The sequence below is a fragment of the Tursiops truncatus genome, chromosome 13, assembly GCF_011762595.2.
Source record: "Tursiops truncatus isolate mTurTru1 chromosome 13, mTurTru1.mat.Y, whole genome shotgun sequence".
NCBI lineage: Eukaryota > Metazoa > Chordata > Mammalia > Artiodactyla > Delphinidae > Tursiops > Tursiops truncatus.
In genome coordinates this window covers 41,104,664-41,122,110 of record NC_047046.1, presented here as the reverse complement: position 1 = coordinate 41,122,110, position 17,447 = coordinate 41,104,664, and the positions used below count along the sequence as shown (strand labels likewise).

The following is a 17,447-nucleotide window of genomic DNA, read 5'->3' as shown; positions in this document are numbered from 1 at the left end:
TGAATTGTTGAGCAACCCCAAATTTAGTTCTTGGCACTCTCTTGGTATGAAGATGTCTGGGGCTGGCCCCTGCCTCTCTCTAACAGGTGAGGCAAGAGCTGAAATGTATTACTGAATTGTGAAATTGGGAGCATGCTGTTTCCAATCATATTGTATGTCTAATTATTATGTGAAGTGGAACTGAATATTTGTATACTGTCTTGTGCACCCACAAACTTTCTGTCAAGGCAGAGAACAGAGCAGCACTAAAGAGCAGGTGGCAAAAACTTTGTAGAAGAGAAAGGGTTGCTTTCATTAATTCAAGTGAACATAGATAAGGAGGAAATGGACTGTTCAAATAAACTGGACCTCTTTCCGTGGAACACAATTGCATATAGTGAAATCAAAGATTTATACAAGGAGCTATTTTTTTTAAAGCAACCCTAACTTCTAAACAGAACTAGAGATTGTATTTCAGGCTTAGTTGGTCTCCATCCTCACTCCCACCCCGTCCCCACTCTTGCTTCTTCAGAGTTAACAACATTTTTACTAAGAAACATGTACTACTTTATTCTTTTCTTGGTTAAGAATGTTTTTTCTTGGGGAATGGGGTGAGAGGAGCTCAAAGTGATTTTAGCAGTGCCTTACCAAAAACTGATGTTTATTTGTTTGTTTGTTTTTGGGCTTTTTTTTTGCGGTATGCGGGCCTCTCACCGCTGTGACCTCTCCCGTTGCGGAGCACAGGCTCCGGACACGCAGGCTCAGCGGCCATGGCTCACGGGCCCAGCCGCTCCGCGGCATGTGGGATCTTCCCGGACCGGGGCACGAACCCGTGTCCCCTGCATCGTCAGGCGGACTCTCAACCACTGCGCCACCAGGGAAGCCCTATTTGTTTGTTTTAATAAAAATATTTGAACCCCAGATGTTTGCCTTTAAAGCTACTTGCCAGCACTGTATAATACACACTCTGAGACTTCAGCTATGGGTCCATGTTTAGATGAGAAAAGTGAAGAGAAGGATGCAGACCTGGAGGTGCCTACATACTGGTCAGGTTCAGTCTGCATCCTTAGCCCTGATTCCGAACTTGAGCCAAAGTATCGCTGCGGAGTCCCTACAGGTGGAGGAAAGCCACCTTTTCAGTGGGTTGTTTGTTTTATTGTTTATTGTTTGAACAGCTTTCCAATGTTTTCTCCTATGTGAGAATATTCTAATAACTGCTACCCAACTGCTAACACAACTGATAATAATAGCCAAGGAATTGGACAATATTGCATCTCAGAGCATCTAAAATCCCACTGCCTGCCTCTCCCATCCCAACCCACCTGGACCGCCTGCTAGTTTCCAAGCTGCTGATGTTTATGGGGCTCTAGGCAGCCCCTGGGCTCTTTAAAATCTGCTGGGTACAATGCAGCCTACCCCAGTTGAATCATTTCCTGCTCCAGCCCTGCTGATAATGAGAAGTTCAAGACAGGAAATAACAGTGTCAGGATCAGTGGTTCTGCTTATAAAGTGCAAAAACATCATTGTCTTTAGACCCCTGGCCAAAAGCAGGTAGTAACTGGGTTCAGTGCAGACCTGCACCTTGTAGGCCTCCTTGAAATAAGATTCTGGCCGAAGCATAGGGGAGGTTTATCATTTTGCTTTTCTTGGCATACCTAAGGGTTAGACATTTTGTGTATGGACAGACAAAGCTAAGGTACCCAATCCTCATTTACTCTTGGGATTCCCAGTGCCCTTCCTGTCTTATTGGGAGTCTTATGCTTATATCTCTTACTTCTCTCTTATGTGGCATGGAAATACTGACAGTGCCAGACATTCTCATATTGCCATTGAGAAAAATCCAAGAAAGTGCTGTGACAGTCTTCAGGCAACATTCATTTTCATGTTGAATTGTTCAGAAGGATAGGGCAGAACTTTTTGTTTTTATCTTTTTTGCGGTACACGGGCCTCTCACTGTTGTGGCCTCTCCCATTGCGGAGCACAGGCTCCGGACGCACAGGCTCAGCGGCCATGGCTCACGGGCCCAGCCGCTCCACGGCACGTGGGATCTTTCCAGACCGGGGCACGAACCCGTGTCCCCTGCAGGCGGACCCCCAACCACTGCGCCACCAGGGAAGCCCAGGGCAAAACTTTTTAACTAGTGTGAGGAAAAGGTTCACACAATATTCAGTATTTTCAAATGCTCCCTTACTTTGGGGGCTTAATGACTAATCTAGTGGCCGACTTCGAGGGCTGAGTAATATTCCCCATTGCCAAATTAGCACTTCAGTGTGTTTGTGTTACAGTTGTGAAATATGTGCTGTATATAACACAACAAATTACAGTGGCCTGAGCACAGCCTAGAAAGATGTGATGACTGTGTGCATGGTGAATTGCAGTACAGTCTGCCTATTCTTCTACTCCTGGTTTCTAGGGTGAGCCAGCGTAGCCAAGGGGTGAGTTTTGTCATGTACGGCTTTTCTTTGTTACTCCTCAGACCCCTAGCTTATAAATGTGTGCTTGGAAATTAACTCAGGGAAGAGGAGAAGCAAAGTAAAGGGTTGGGGGTTGGGAATTGGTTTAGGGCATAGTTTTCTTGGATTTAAAAATATATATAAGGATACAGTGGTACACACATTCAAACTGGAAAAATTGCAACTGCAGGGCGTTTGATTCCTCTGTTTGGATTCTGAGGGCAGAGTTTACTCTCACTCAGTTCAGAGCTTTTAAGTATGGCCCCTGCCACGTGGTGATGCACCAGGAGGGCTTTCTAGCTTTGGACTTTAGCCTATAGATTTATGCAGTGGAAGAGGCTGGAGGACCCTTCTGTCCAGTCTCGAGGGTAAGTAAGAGAAAGAGTTCTACTTAGAAACCGTTACAAATTGGTCCTTAGTAATGGCTGCAGTGTTGATCAGATGATATTAGGAGTCCCCCAGTGATTCCTTGGATAACAGCTACATGTAAGTCAACCACTGAACATTTGCTTGTAGCTGCTCTAGATTTTTGTTTTTACTGAAGGAAAAGGAGTATAAACATGAGACACAGAGTCTAGAGGCTGCTTGAAGGGTTTCTCCTGTTTAAAGCTTATATTGAAATGTCAGTGTCTTGTGTTCAGCTAACAGTTGCCGTGTTGGAGCTTATAACGTGGGTTGCACTTGAGCACCCGAATGGTAACTATTATCTTTTCTGTTACAAAACTGACTGCTTAATAGTTGTGTTCATCCAGGTTTTATAAATTGGAGAGAGAGAAATGATCATTCCCCTTTGAACTGGCCTTAGACAAACAGATTTTGTTCTTGTAGCACATGATTATAGTAAATGATTATCACATTCCCTTCTAAGGCCATAAGGTTGTATTGCAATTATGCATTCAGATTCTTTCCTTTGCAACATTTAATGTTAGAGTAAATATTTACATTAGCATCAGTCTCTTCTATGTAGACTTGATTCCTGTTTACATTTATGTTCACACTTAAATGAAGATTAACAAATGGAAATAATTATTTTAGCTGAAATTTATATACATATGACATTATTTCTCACTTATACCCATACCATCTTTAGTCATGCTTTGAAGTGTTCTCATTTATACCCAAACCATCTCTGGTCATGCTTTAAAGTGATTGACCAGGACAGGAAGTTGCTGGCTGCCAACACATTCTCAGTGGTAAGAGCTTCACTCTTGCCTTTCCTGACATTGGACCCACAGTGCTGGCGGCATGCATGGTCCCCTGCACCAGGATACAAGACTGAGAGGGGTTTTCTGTTTGTTCTGGAAAGGTATGGGTTTATATTGAAAGCTCCATATTCTTCTCATTCAGTGGGTTAATACACACTGTGATGTTTCTCTCTCTCTTTCCATGTGCTAGTTTCTGCTTTCACATGTATTTGGCTAGAATACTTTTCAGTCTAATGTTCAGAATTGGAGTTTTTCTGTACTTCATAATATTGCTCATTTTCTGTCTAACTTTTGGCATTCAAAATTTCAGTGTTGTAATCGATCTTTATTAATAGGGTATAGAAAAGACAGTGTTTTTTTATTCTTTAATTTTCAAAGTAACCTATAAAGGTAAATTATGCTTATTGTAGAAAATCTGAAGAAGATAGATAAGCAAAAAAAAGGAAGAAAAATCTATAAGTTTCTTCCATAGATGCCACCTATAACTCTTAATAAAAAATAGGGCTGCACTAGCCTATTATATTCTTAATGGAATATTGTAATGGTTGTTAAATCAGTTGACTCAGAATCTCTTTTTAATAAATGAGTCAGACTGTATTATTATCCAATTACTGTCAGTTGCTACCTTTCCAGAGAGCAGAAATGGTTACTTTGATGGAATTTTTTAAACTTTTGGCACCTTTAGGAAACAAGGTGAGAGTTGTGGCTTCCTGGGTAAAGTCCTTGAGTCTAAGGCTTAAATTGACCTGAAGCTGGAGGTGTTGACAGTGCACCTCATGAACATGGACGTTTAATGGAAACCACGGTTACTCTGTACTGTTATTGAGGACCTAGCAGATAGGAAGAAAGAAGGAGGGAAGCTCAGTTTTTAAAGGAAACAGAGCTTAACTGAGCTTGACCCCCCAGGACTAAGGGTGTTTTCGAAATTCTTTGAAAATTAAGACACTGCCCTTTGCCACACAATGCAAATATAGAATGAATAATAGCTGAGTTAAACAGAGACTAAGTATAAACTTTTGAAATTCTTATTATAAATAAGTTTTATTAGTTTGCCATTATTCTCTATCCCCCCCCACTTCAATTTTTAAAAGTACAAAATAAGTTCTATTAACCAGCTGTAACCATGTTTTGGGTCCCCCCCCCCCCTCATTCATTATCATTTGACCCTTTGGTGATAAGTAAGTGTGAACATGGGAAAATGAGCAGAGAAGTTAACAACAGTGAGAGAAATGGGTGGGTATGTCCATTGTCTAGGTTGGAACATCCTGGCTTTTGCTTATCTATCATTTGCTGTGTAATAATTCAGATATATTTTCTGTCCTACTCAAATAACTAGGACAAGTTATTTGTTGGAAAAGACCTCTATGTAACTTAGAAATAAGAGGCAGATAGAACGTCCAACGTTTTTTTCAACATTACAATGTGCTTTTAAACTATAAAGAGTTCTGAAAATGCTGGGTGCTATTGTTATTATCATTGCTATCGGTGCCCTCACAAAGCACGGAATTCATGGGAAAGAGGTCTGCACTAATAATGCATAAATACTTTATGAGCGTGTGTCACCTTTTTGTGAATTCACTGGACTAAATTTTGATTATTTAACATTTTGTGATGGAACTTCTCTGTTCTTTGGATAGGAAATAAATAAAAATCTATGAGGACATTTTCCTTATATTCATACAAATATATCTTATTTATTTTCCCTTCTATTATTTTTCCAAACAAAATACTCATAGTCAAGAAAGATGACATCACATTGAAGATCACATTAACGTGCATAATTTACGTTACGTTCATGTAACAGTCAGTCATCATCCCCAAGAAAACCCACCAGGCCTATATACGTTCCTTGACAAACGTTGCAAGTTTAAGAATTCTGGAACATATGTGTATAACTTCTCACACCCATAGACCACATCTTGGTTCTTGTGCAAAGCACATAATTTAAAGATGAAATTAGAACTCTTAGGAAGCTTCTTACCATCACAATAAAGGTATACAGCACTGAGGAAATAGAAAACATTTAAATTTGGCAAGTATTTCTGACAATTAACTTACTGACCCAATTCCCTACAATAAATAGTGTTTCTTATATTATTCAATATCCAAAATTTAGAAAAATTTTGGTGCCTTTAGGATTAAAAAAAAGAGAGAGAAAGGAACAGATGAAAAACCTTTGATCTTATATAATCCCTAAAGCTTTTTGTATAACCCCTAGTCATGTCAGTATGCACAATTAAACTCCTTCTTACATAATTATAATCAAGGAATTTACTGTGCCACCCAAATACAGAGTAGGTTTTTATCTCCTGTGAAATGTAGACAGTACTGGGTGGCTTAATTAGTGCTTTGCTTCTCTTTTTACAAATTCCAATCCTCTGCTTCTAAAGACTCATACTTGCGTGAGAAGAAAGATTAGGAATACAAATAGAGTGATTTTACTCCTAGTTAGCTAATAATAATTCACTTTGTAATTGGGCCTTTGTGTTGCCAGTAATATCAACTGGTGAAGGACTTCTGCATGCATGTGGTGTTGAGTAAAAGGAAATAACTTTGGAGTGTAGACTCGTTACCCCTACAGTGTAAATATGTCTTTCATTCCCTAGACCTAGACTATCTGACACAGATGGTCCTTAGTAGCATTTCTAATCTTTGCAAATAAGAGAAGATAAAAGTATAACTTGCTAACATTTCAGGTTAAGCTGAAGCCTCCTAGCCCTTGCTTTTCCTAATGAGAGTCTTGGGAATAGCCGGTGTGTGCCATAGCATGTCTGCTAAGGTCATGGACCCTGAGGCCAGGCTGCCTAGGTTTAAGTTCTGGTTCCACCAAGTGTTGCTCCTACGACTCAGAGCAAAATCAGTTCAACTCTCTGGGCGTCACTTTCCTCATCTGTAAAATGGGAATAATAGTAGTTGTTGTTAAATTCGATGAATTCATGTCTGCAAGCACTTAGAACAACGGTGTCTGGAACACAGTGAGCACCAAAGAAGTGTTAGGCTGTTCGTTCTAGTGCTATGGGTTTTCATTTCTTATGACTGCAAATTGAAACAAGTTAGAATAATCCTAAAATGTATAATTTCGTAAACATTTTAATGAGGAAAACAACATAAAAAATAATGTTTTCTGTCTATAACACAAACTTTTCATTTTATCTAGCAATTGTTATTACATCAAAATATTTTTCTACCTGTTCCTATCAAAGAAAACTCCAGGACTAGTCAAAAGTGAGCCTGGAGCTCATGAAAGTGCCTTTGGAGAAAGACAGGCAGAGTCTAGATCTGAGGGTAAAACCGAAACTGTCTTACAAAATAAAGGGAGCAATGAACTGAGAAGATATGGGGGACTGGGAGTTTCAAGCAAGAAAAAAGAGCATTTATAAAACACTATGAGCATTAATAATATTTCAAAATTGCCAGAAAATCTTGGAAGTAGAGAAAGGAAGTCTTCAATGGGAAAACCACTAAAAACCTTATGGTTAGTAATAGGAACCTCTAGAACCTTCTAGATAAACCAGATGAGAGGCCCTGGGAGAAGCTGTTCATTTTTCAATGGTTCCTTTATTTCAGGACTTTGGAAATACACAGCCCATAAAATCTTGCTAGTTAGAGAAAAGGAGATGCCTCGTTATTGACACACCAATTTTACTTTTAAAAGCTTAATAAAACGCATTTTTACCCCAAGATAAAACCTGCCTTGTGGTTATCGTTCGATTTTAAATTCCAGAAATGTTTCCAATGGATATAAATTCATAAATAATGTGAAGTCACCATATAGACTACTACACATTTATACTGGGGGCTGCAAAGAGTTTAATGTATGCAGTTATAGTTAACTCACTATCTGTCAAAGATGCGATGGGCGTCAACTTCTCTGCTCACGCACTTTCCTTAACAGATGAAGGACTGAACCATGAGTGCAAACTCTGCAGCCAGACCTTCGACTCGCCTGCCAAACTCCAGTGCCACCTGATCGAGCACAGCTTCGAAGGGATGGGCGGTACCTTCAAGTGTCCCGTCTGCTTTACAGGTAGGAAGATTATTTCTGGAAAACTCTGGAGAGTTTCTCAGCCACATCCTGTCTCTCCTACCAGGGCATACTTCCCACTGCTATGGCCTTTTACAGATCTGACTTCAGTTCAATTTGGGAAGAAGACGTCTGATTTCTGCTGATTAGCATTATCGATTGCCACCTACTTTAGAGGCTCAGACGGTCAGGAAGGTTAGCTGTCAGGATGAACAAATGGCATTTCAGGTTCTCTCAGAAGTTTGCACTTTTCCATTTGTAAAATGACATCCACGTTTCATTCACTTTTCTCCTCTCGGTGTTAAAAGGTTAGCAAGGCAAAGGTGGCTTTTTCATCCTAAGACATGGGACTAAAAGAAGTACAGCCGTGTTGTCAACACGTCTGTTATTTAAACGTGGAGAATTTTATAACATTCCCTCTATGAAATATAAAGGCGTTATTAAAACCCTCCCCCAATTCTTTGAACTAGAAAACAGATTAAATGAACACATTAGATGAGGCCTTTATTTCCTGTGTCACTGGATTTTTAAAACAGAAGTTGATATAAGTTTACACTTTTAAGAAGAAACTTTTATGAGATGTTGTAGCATTATAGTTTTCGGCAGCAGCAGCAAAAAGAAAAATTGCAAATCAGAAACTATAATTTGAAGCCCATAGGGGTTGAAATATGATCACACACGTTTCTGCTGCTCCCGCGACAATGACAGAGTTATTTTGGAAAATCCTTTGTGATAATTTTCCCTGTGTCTTGGGCTCATTGGTCAAACCCCTCAAGGCTATGTTTCCTTCTTATTTGTCAGAAAAGGCAAAACAAAACAAAAACATCTCCTCTCAAAAGTGACTTCCTGGTTTGCGGTGTAAAATTCCAAAGCATTGGTATTAACCTTCACTGCATTCAGCCTGTAGATTTCTGTCCTGTAATAAAATAAAAAGAGAGAGGCCATGTTCCTACACAGTTAGCACAAGTAGTACCAGACTATGCTGGTGGTTCTGCCTTACCATTTGCCTGTGAGGCATCTTCATTCAATAATTCCATCAGCCGCTCCTTATTTTGGAACTATTTTTTGATTCCTCCAAATTTGTATTTAAAATATATATATTATGTTTTCACCGTAATGTAGTATTTGTCTTAATACAATGAGTCAGGAGTCTGGGTTCTTTATAAAAGCTCCTAGTAAGTTTTCATAAGGAGGACTGGGTCATAGATCTCCTCATGATTAAGACCCCTAATAAAACAGCCCTTTCATGTTGTGGCCAGGAGCCTCGTAAAATGTGCGAAGTTAGATAGAGATTTGTTGCAGATCAGTATAAAAACCCCATTTCTTTTGGTTGATGTAGGTAAGAGACAAAAATTCATTAATCATGAACGGTCTGCCTTTCCTGTGCTGACAGACCTGAAGTGTTTTAGTGTATCTTGAAGTAATTTTAGAAAAAGCAATTTAAAAAAAAACAACCTTCCAATATAAAGCGTGTTGGGGGGGAGAAGAAATCTGAGCAGTTTTTTAAGGTAATGAGAAATATGATTAAAATGTATGACTCACAAGAACAATATTCTAATATTTTAGGCAGGCTGGCAATTAGAATAATTTTAATGATTAGAGTCAAAGTCAAATGCCAGCATCTTTAATAAATCCTTTCCCTGCCTATACAGATTAATATTGTAGATGCAAACTTTTTTAGGTCACAGTGCACCAGGCATCCATCAGAAGTCAGTTCTGCCAACCCAAACACTGCCTCTGGCATATACAATTTAATTATTAATAGTATGTCTCCTAGGTAAACTGTTACACAGTCTTAGGGCCTTGTTTTGTAGTCATTAAAATTGAACATGTTTATATTATTGAAACCCTTGCATTCAGTGTATAGGCTGAGTTGATCTTAAAGTATCCAAAGAGACTTTACCTGCCGTTCTGTTACACATTTATAGACAGTGCCCCAGAGTAGCTGTGGGATATAATTTTTAGCATTAACACATTTAAATAGAGAACTGTTCAGTAGCTGTGACTTTAGGCAAATACAGTAAACAGGGTTTTGGCATCTATGATTTCTTAACCTATGGGTTGCTGAGAAATAAGAATCATTTCTGTTCAGACAGTGCTGTGCATCTGACAAGTTTCATTTTAAAAGATTTATGGGGGGCAGGGCCTCGATAAACCTTTACTTTGGAGCTGTTTGGGTTCAGTTAGGTGCCCGGTAGAGTGCATCTTAACAAAAGCCAGAGACCCAAGCATGAGCACGTGTGACTCCCTCCCCCAGGCCCCTGGCAGTGGTCACCCCCAGAAGGTATGCCATTCATGCTGCCCCGTCTGCAGCTGCTCACAGGGAGTCATGGACGGAGGGCATTTCGGAATGAAAATAACCCCAAGTTCACTCTTCTTTTATCATTGCAGTGTTTGTTCAAGCAAACAAGTTGCAGCAGCATATTTTCTCTGCCCATGGACAAGAAGACAAGATCTATGACTGCACACAATGTCCACAGAAGTTTTTCTTCCAAACAGAGCTGCAGGTAATATCCCCATGAGGAGGGCTGGCATTGAACTCAGTTGCTCTTCTTATAGGAAACAAGGGCGTTTTAAATCTGGATTCGCGGTATCACTCACCCTGGGCCACCATGATGCTTTGTGTGTACTGGGGCAAAGGGAAAATTAGAGGCCGGATTAACAGACACCAAAGTCATTTTGCCCCTGGCTGCTGTCAATCATAAAAAGAACTAGAACAGGCCTATAATTGGATCTTCTGACCCAGTGTGATAGACTTAGGGGTCAGGTTTACTGGACTGTAGGATCGTTCACCTCACTTGTCAGGGCCCATTCTCCCAAACTCTGTTTTATTCATGTTCTGTTCCCACTGGGCTACAAGCTGGATGGATGTCCAGGTCATTGTTGTCCTGAGGGGCTTAAAATTGGAAGGGAGAAGGGAAGAGAAGAAAGAAGCTATACTCTTATCCACTGTGTTTCTTCTACGTGACAGAATAATTATTACTTAGTGACAGCCTTTTAGTTGCAAATTTGGCACCCAAAGACTTTTTAGCCTTGAATGTCCCACTTGCTAGATGTGTGGCCTTGCACTGGTCCAAAATGCTTCAGAACCTCGGGTGTGAAGAAATAATAGACAGGTGTAACACTCACAGGGCTGTTGTTAGGTAAAAATGAAATAACAGGTCTGAATGTAGGGTATAAACTCTAAAATATAATAGAAATGTTTGGTCAGTTTGATTATTCTTAGCAATGGACTGGTGTCGGTCAGAGACCTGGATCCTAACCCAGAAATGTCCCTTATTGTGAAAAGAAGATAAGTCTATTTTTCCCCCTCTTACTTCATCTGAAAAATGGGTCTAATAAATACCTTCATTTTTCAGATGGAATGATATAAGAGTAACATGCCTTTGTTAAATCTTGTTGGTGCCCTTGGAGGAGAATGGATTAGAATTCAAAGTTATTTCATTATTGTCAGCATTATTATTATCAGTAAAGTTATTTAGACTAAAATAGGGTGGGGATGATTTTCTTCTTCCTTTGGTACTGAATTCCCTAAACAACCAGAAGAGGGTCTGATGTGACTGATGTGGTTGAGGCAGGACTAAGGGACCCAAAGCCCCACCCACTCCTTCATCTCCCATCCCACGCTGTGGACCCTGGGGCAGCTTTGGACCTCCTTGGGCTCTGAGGAAGCCATATTTCTGTGAATTTTGTATCAAAATAAGGAATTTACAGTTTATCATCTCAGCTTTCATCCTACCAGTGAACAAATAGCAAATAAGGACGTCAGATAAAATATATATGAAAGAATGGGTGATGCTATTTAAGTGTTATAATGTGTCAATGCACCAGTGTTAAAGTTGCTCTATTACTTTTCATCACTTCAAAAAAGAATTCTACTCTGTCACATCTGTTTGTGAATTGAATATAGAAGACAGACCAAGTTAGACTATTATTTAAAAGTATACTTCGTGAAAGTAACCTAAATTTCTATTGGAAAATATAGTATATTCTTATTGCAATAGGTATGGAAGGATAAGTCCTTTGAGTTTGTGAGATTGTAAAGGATATGGCTAGTACACCTAAATGATGCTGTTAATTAGTATTAGCGGAATTCATAGTAGCTTAAAATCAGAGTTGTACAGATTCTGTAGTGACTGGCTTCTTATCTAACGTTCCTGGAAAAAAGTTTGCAACAAATCCACTTTTGTACTATATTAGTAGGTTCTAATGCTACTGACCTGCTGGTCACTTGAATGTCTTTCATTAAAAGAACGCCACACTCCAGCAGTGGTGGCCTGTGGCCCATTGGCGAGCAGACAAAACTAAGCAATTAAGCACATCCTTCAGGACTCCAGGTTTCTTTTATGGCGTATTTTAGGGTTTCATGGAATGTACAGTATTCTCTCTTTCCATTACTGGATAGACCAGGGGTTCTCCACCTCTTTGATCTCAGGATGCTTTGACACAAATTATTGAAGACCACAAAGGGCTTTGATCTATGTGGGTTACTATCTGTTGATATCTTCCATATTAGAAATCAAAATTGAGAAATGTTTTAAACGCAAAAATACACAAATAAACAATTCTACTAGCTGTTGGAGAAATTATACCTTCCAATGTCAAGTAGCCCCTAGAAGATACCACTGTACACTCATGAGGTAATGAGAGTATAAAGGGCAAACATTGTCTTAATGTTATTGTGAAACTAGTCTTGACCTAACAGACTCCCTGAGAGGATCTAGGAGATCCCCGGAGGTCCCCCAGCCACACTAGGAACTGCTGGTATAGAAGACATAGTACCGAACACAAAACTGTTTCTGAGTCTTTAAGACCTTACGAGGTCAAACATCTCTCAAAACATTTCTGACTCATTCATTCAAATTGTGATCTGGGCCCAAATAAGTCTTCTTTCATAATCTGAAGCTGTAGGCTTATTTTTCCAATCCCACAACTCAGAATCATACATATTTGGCCTTGATGTGAATACTCAGGCTTAAAATGTACATCATTCCTTTGATAAGAACAGTATTTATAGTTAATATGTGATAATCATTACAGCTAATATCCACAGTCATTGAAATATCTGTGTAGGTCTGTTTTCTTAAATCCCTAGTAATAACAATGGCTTTTAGTTTCAATACATTAAGAAAAATGGATCAGAGTTAACTTTACTTCTAGTTTTGAGACCTTTCTGATTTTTATGATTTGAACTTAGAGGTTCACAGTCCTGTGCGTTTGTCTTCATTACTCACGTCACTTTATACCCGTGCTTAGAGGATGGAATTAATATGACTTTTATATATTGATGATTTATTTCCTGCATAGAAAGCGGTCGGGGTAGGTATACAAAAAATACAGTTTTGTGCATTTCTAGAATAAGGGGGGGAAATCAAGTGAAATTAAGGTGACGATAGAAAATAAGATCGGTACCTAAAATAATAACAGAGTAGAAAAATGAAGCCCCTTTACCAGCCCACTGTAGTTCATGCCTCGGTATGAAAATTAATGCAGATTTTGAAATTGATCCATGTCACACCACCTAAACTCATCTACATTTTTATGCCACTAATTAGTAGTTCAGAAAGAAGGACTTTTCACAAGAGGCATTTTATAAACCAAATGCCCAAGAACCGGAGATTGGAGCTTTGAAAGCATATAGTTTATCTGGCTCTTATATCAGAGTGAGACTAATAGGGTAGGTTTAGGATGAGCGTTCAGAATTGCCCAGGAACATCACTGTGGTGTATCTTTTAATGGTGCATAAACGATTTCATGACCATAATAAGTAATTTACATTTCTTTCACTGTTTATACCCAGTTAAAAACACAAAAACATCTTTTTGAGGATAGAAGTGCTTTGTTGGATATAAAATTACACACACACACACACACACACACACACACACAGAGATGTGTTATTTTCATTAACATCACTTAACAGTACTAGTCAGAATTCAAATAATTCCTCATAATACACTGTCCATCTTCAGGAATCAAGGACTTAGGCATTATCCTTTGACATCACAGACCACAGTTGCTTTTAGAATTAAGCAAGATGAAACCTCTGTTTCTATGGGACACTCCATCTAGGACTTGCCAGTGTGAAAGCTATTGTCTTTGCATGACCTCTAGACCTTTCTGACCAGAAGTTCTAAATGCCAGTCCAGGGACGTGTAATGTGTAACTCCTGGCAGGATATAATCTATTTCTTCTGGTAGAGTTTTCCCCCGTTCTTGCAAGGAATTTTAATATACTTCAAAGGCCACCTAGCATGCTGGTAGGGAAGATGTGCTTTGGAATAAGAGTGCATTATTTGAACTAAGTGAACATTTTGTTATTTTAAAAGCAAATGAACATGTTGAATGTTTCACATGTTTTCCTAATAGGCCTCAAAACTTTTTCTGCAGAACTTAAGGAAGCTGCTTTGAGAGAAGGATAGTATGGTCCAAGAATAATATCCTACAATGCATATTTGTATCCGAAGTGGTTTATACAGGTGTGGGCAAGTGGTGTGTTTGTAAAACTCCTGTTGAATAGGCCACTTTCTTTCAATACAGTAATTACTGTTTAATTGGTGCCTCTAGAAAAACTACAATTCAGTGGCAGTGATCGAATCGTCCTCTTCCAATGTGTCCCCATAGAGACTTCTCTGAGGCATCATGTTGTGAATGTAAGGGACATGGAGGGAATTCCAGCGGTGGGAAGAGGGGGAATTGGCCTACATGAACTTGAGGCTCTGAGATTCTGGTATTAAGTTCTTTTTGAGTCAAAGATTATTTTGATACTTGGCCTTCCCTTCATTAATTCATGGATGCAGTATTTTCTAGATACAAAATAAAGTAGTGATTTGACATTCTGAGGGATACGCCACGACTTTCAGCTATCGCTGAAGTTTAAATACGTAATTGTCTCTACAGCTGTTTGATTTTCTTCTCAGATCACTTTCCCACCAAATCAGCCTGATTTTGATGCGTATTTTTCACACCACAGCGTCACTGTTGCTCAAGTTTTATGGTCACATTTCTGAAAGAAAAATGAATGACTGCATATGGAATGGGACATATAGGACAACAGCACAGCACTGAAATGTGGCTGCTGTGTGGCTGACTGGGTCATTCACTAACTTAGCTCCTTACCTAAACTAGCCTTTTAATAATTGTTATATAAGTTTGTGTCTCAAAGTATTAGGTAATACATGCTGAGGCATTGAAGAATCCTTGTTGGGAATCCCCTGGGTGTCCAGTGGTTAAGACTCCACACTTCCACTACAGGGGGCACGGGTTTGATCCCTGGTCAGGGAACTAAGATCCTGCAAGCCGCATGGTGAGGCCAAAAATAAAAATAAGAGGTTGAATGTATTAAAAAAAAAAAAAAAGTGAGCCTTTAAAAAAAAAAGAGTCCTTGTTAATGGCCAAACCACAGATACCATACTATAGACTGCTATCATCCCTATACCGTTCTGAGGTAAGAAAATATATTTATTAATTTAAAATATTTATAAAAATATAATTTTATCATTTTCAATTTACCATGGCCCCAAGCTCTCTATGACGTATCAAAAATAATTAGAAATATATAATATTTAAGTCTACTAGAAAAGATTTACATATGATTAACTATCATATGAGGTAATATGTGATAGATTGTTCTAAGTATTCCAAGAGAAAATGTTTATTCTCCAGCTGGGGCAATCGAGAAAGTCATCGTGTGGGAAGCATTCAAGCTGGTTTTGAAGGACGGATATGCTTCCGGTATCTGTGGATGGGAGAGAGTTAGCCATCCATAAAATCTCAAATAGTTAATGGTTATTTTCAAAATAGTTTTTATGGGGTTTTTTAAAATTTGTTTTATTTTACTTTGATTTCTACGTAGGCAGCTTAGTACAAGGGAAAGGGCATGAAGTACAGAGAACAATCACCAGAGTCTGATTTTGGTCACTGCCGCTCACAAGCGATGGACTCTGAGCTTCCGTTTTATCATCTGTAAAATGGGCATGTAGGAGACAACAAAGCGTCCTGCCCAAGCCCCAGGGTCCTGGTGAGAGTGCAGTGGAGTAGCCGATGTCGAGCCGTCAGTGCAGAGTGTGGAACAGGGAAGCACTGGGTGAGCTCTGCTTCCCGGACCCCCTCCCTCTCCCTAATGCTGACCTCAGTAAACAAGGTCAAGAGCCATCATTACTTGGAAATAAAATCTCTCTCCCGGACATGTCAGATGTTTCCTTAGTTCTCTGTTCTAGTTCACTGGAACAATTTCCCAATTAATCATACCTTGACATAGTTTCATGTTAATTGGTTTCCAGGTAAAAATTCTTATTTTTAAACATTCATCTTTTTCAAAGGATTAAAGAGTCGAGCTTCTTTTTAGTTCTGGTGTTTCTTTGTAGCACGTAACTGTAAAACTAAACATTTAAATTTGCTTTCAGAAATGTATTTCAAAACAAGATAACCCTTCTCCCCCGCCCCCCCCCCCACCTCCGAAATTAAAGATGAGTGGCCCAAACAAAGTTTTATCTTGCCCCTCCACATAAGACAAGGTAGGATCGGGGTGTAGTGTGGGGAAAGGTTTGTTTTAGCGTTAGCTTGTTTTCATATTTTTCTCGGAGTCAGGCCGAAATTCTCTTTTGCAAACGAGAGGATTGGAAAAGTGTGTCTTACTGCTCACAGCACATCTATAAGAAGTGTCTCTAAAACTATTGCCCCTCATAACTCATCTTCTTCTCACAACTTTTCTATATTTTTCAATTGTTTTGTTTTTATTTCTAACAGAGCTTGAAATTCCTTTCATTATTCCCACTCCAGCTGTAAGACTGTAAACCCTGTCCTGCCTTGTGCCTTATCATGTGGTCTCCCTTCGGGACCCTCAGACTGGAACGATTTGCCCATCACCATGTCTGGGCCTGCCATAGCCGGGTTACATATTGACAGTCATGTGGTGGGGTGTGCTTCCTGCCTCTTCCTAGGTGGTCTGTGCCCCATACCTTAGTTCTCCGCTGCCACCGATCCACTGGACCTCTGTGTATCTCCTGTTCTTGGGGCTGAATTCGCAGTCCTTAAACGCATCGTACGGACTCAGAGGGCTGCAGGAGTATAAACTGTATCAAGGGAACATGTGGCTCTGGAACTGGTCCGCTTCTACTCCGCCTCATTTCTCTGCTTTGTGGGCCTTCGGGGCTTTTGAAATAAACTGGTGCTACGGCAGCTTCCACTTAATTTGCTCAGTGGTTAAATTGATCTATCTCTTTTATTTGATCAGATCTCCGGGAACCGAATCGTTTGCATTGATTTATTGATTGGATCTATGTTTTCACCATTACTTGTGATCACTTTCAGCTGTTAATATTGGATAATTCAATCAGGATTGATTGGCCTTACCACTGAAGGCAGAAAGTTGATCATATAGGACAAAGAAATAGGGCACGGCTCACCTCAGTTTGACTGTTAGTCTCTCTCTCACCCCCTTCCTCCCTCCCTGCACCTTCTCTCTTCCTAACATGTAAGCAGTAGTAAAAAAAAAAAAACCTATCAAAGCTGCCCTTTTTCTTGAGCAAAGAAGGGAGTTTAAAATTTTATAGCATTCATATGCATCTAAAGATGAAGTAGCTTTATTTTGCTTTTTAATAAAACTGCACTTAGAAATTAGGCAAGCATACGGAAAGATAAGCACGATTATCACAATGAACTCATTGGGACTACATGAGTAAATGAGTTTTCAATTACCCGTTTTGTACCAATAAATCCCTAATCCGTGTGTGCATGCTTGGGGGCACAACCTGGGCTCACCTTTTTCTAGATTTGGCCCTCACTG

General features: G+C 39.5%; 1 protein-coding gene across 10 annotated transcripts in view; it reads left to right on the top strand.

Annotated features, from left to right (window-relative positions):
• Window positions 1–17,447, top strand: part of ZNF521 (zinc finger protein 521) — a 283,746-nt gene that overhangs the window by 247,321 nt on the left and 18,978 nt on the right. For all 10 annotated transcript variants that reach the window (XR_012325358.1, XM_073790619.1, XM_073790629.1 and 7 more), the window contains 2 exons: window positions 7,533–7,664; window positions 10,053–10,168. Coding sequence is in view for 9 of the 10 variants with exons in the window: in XM_073790619.1 (XP_073646720.1) it covers window positions 7,533–7,664; window positions 10,053–10,168 (248 nt within the window). In the remaining variant the exon portion in view is untranslated. The remainder of the gene's footprint in view (window positions 1–7,532; window positions 7,665–10,052; window positions 10,169–17,447) is intronic.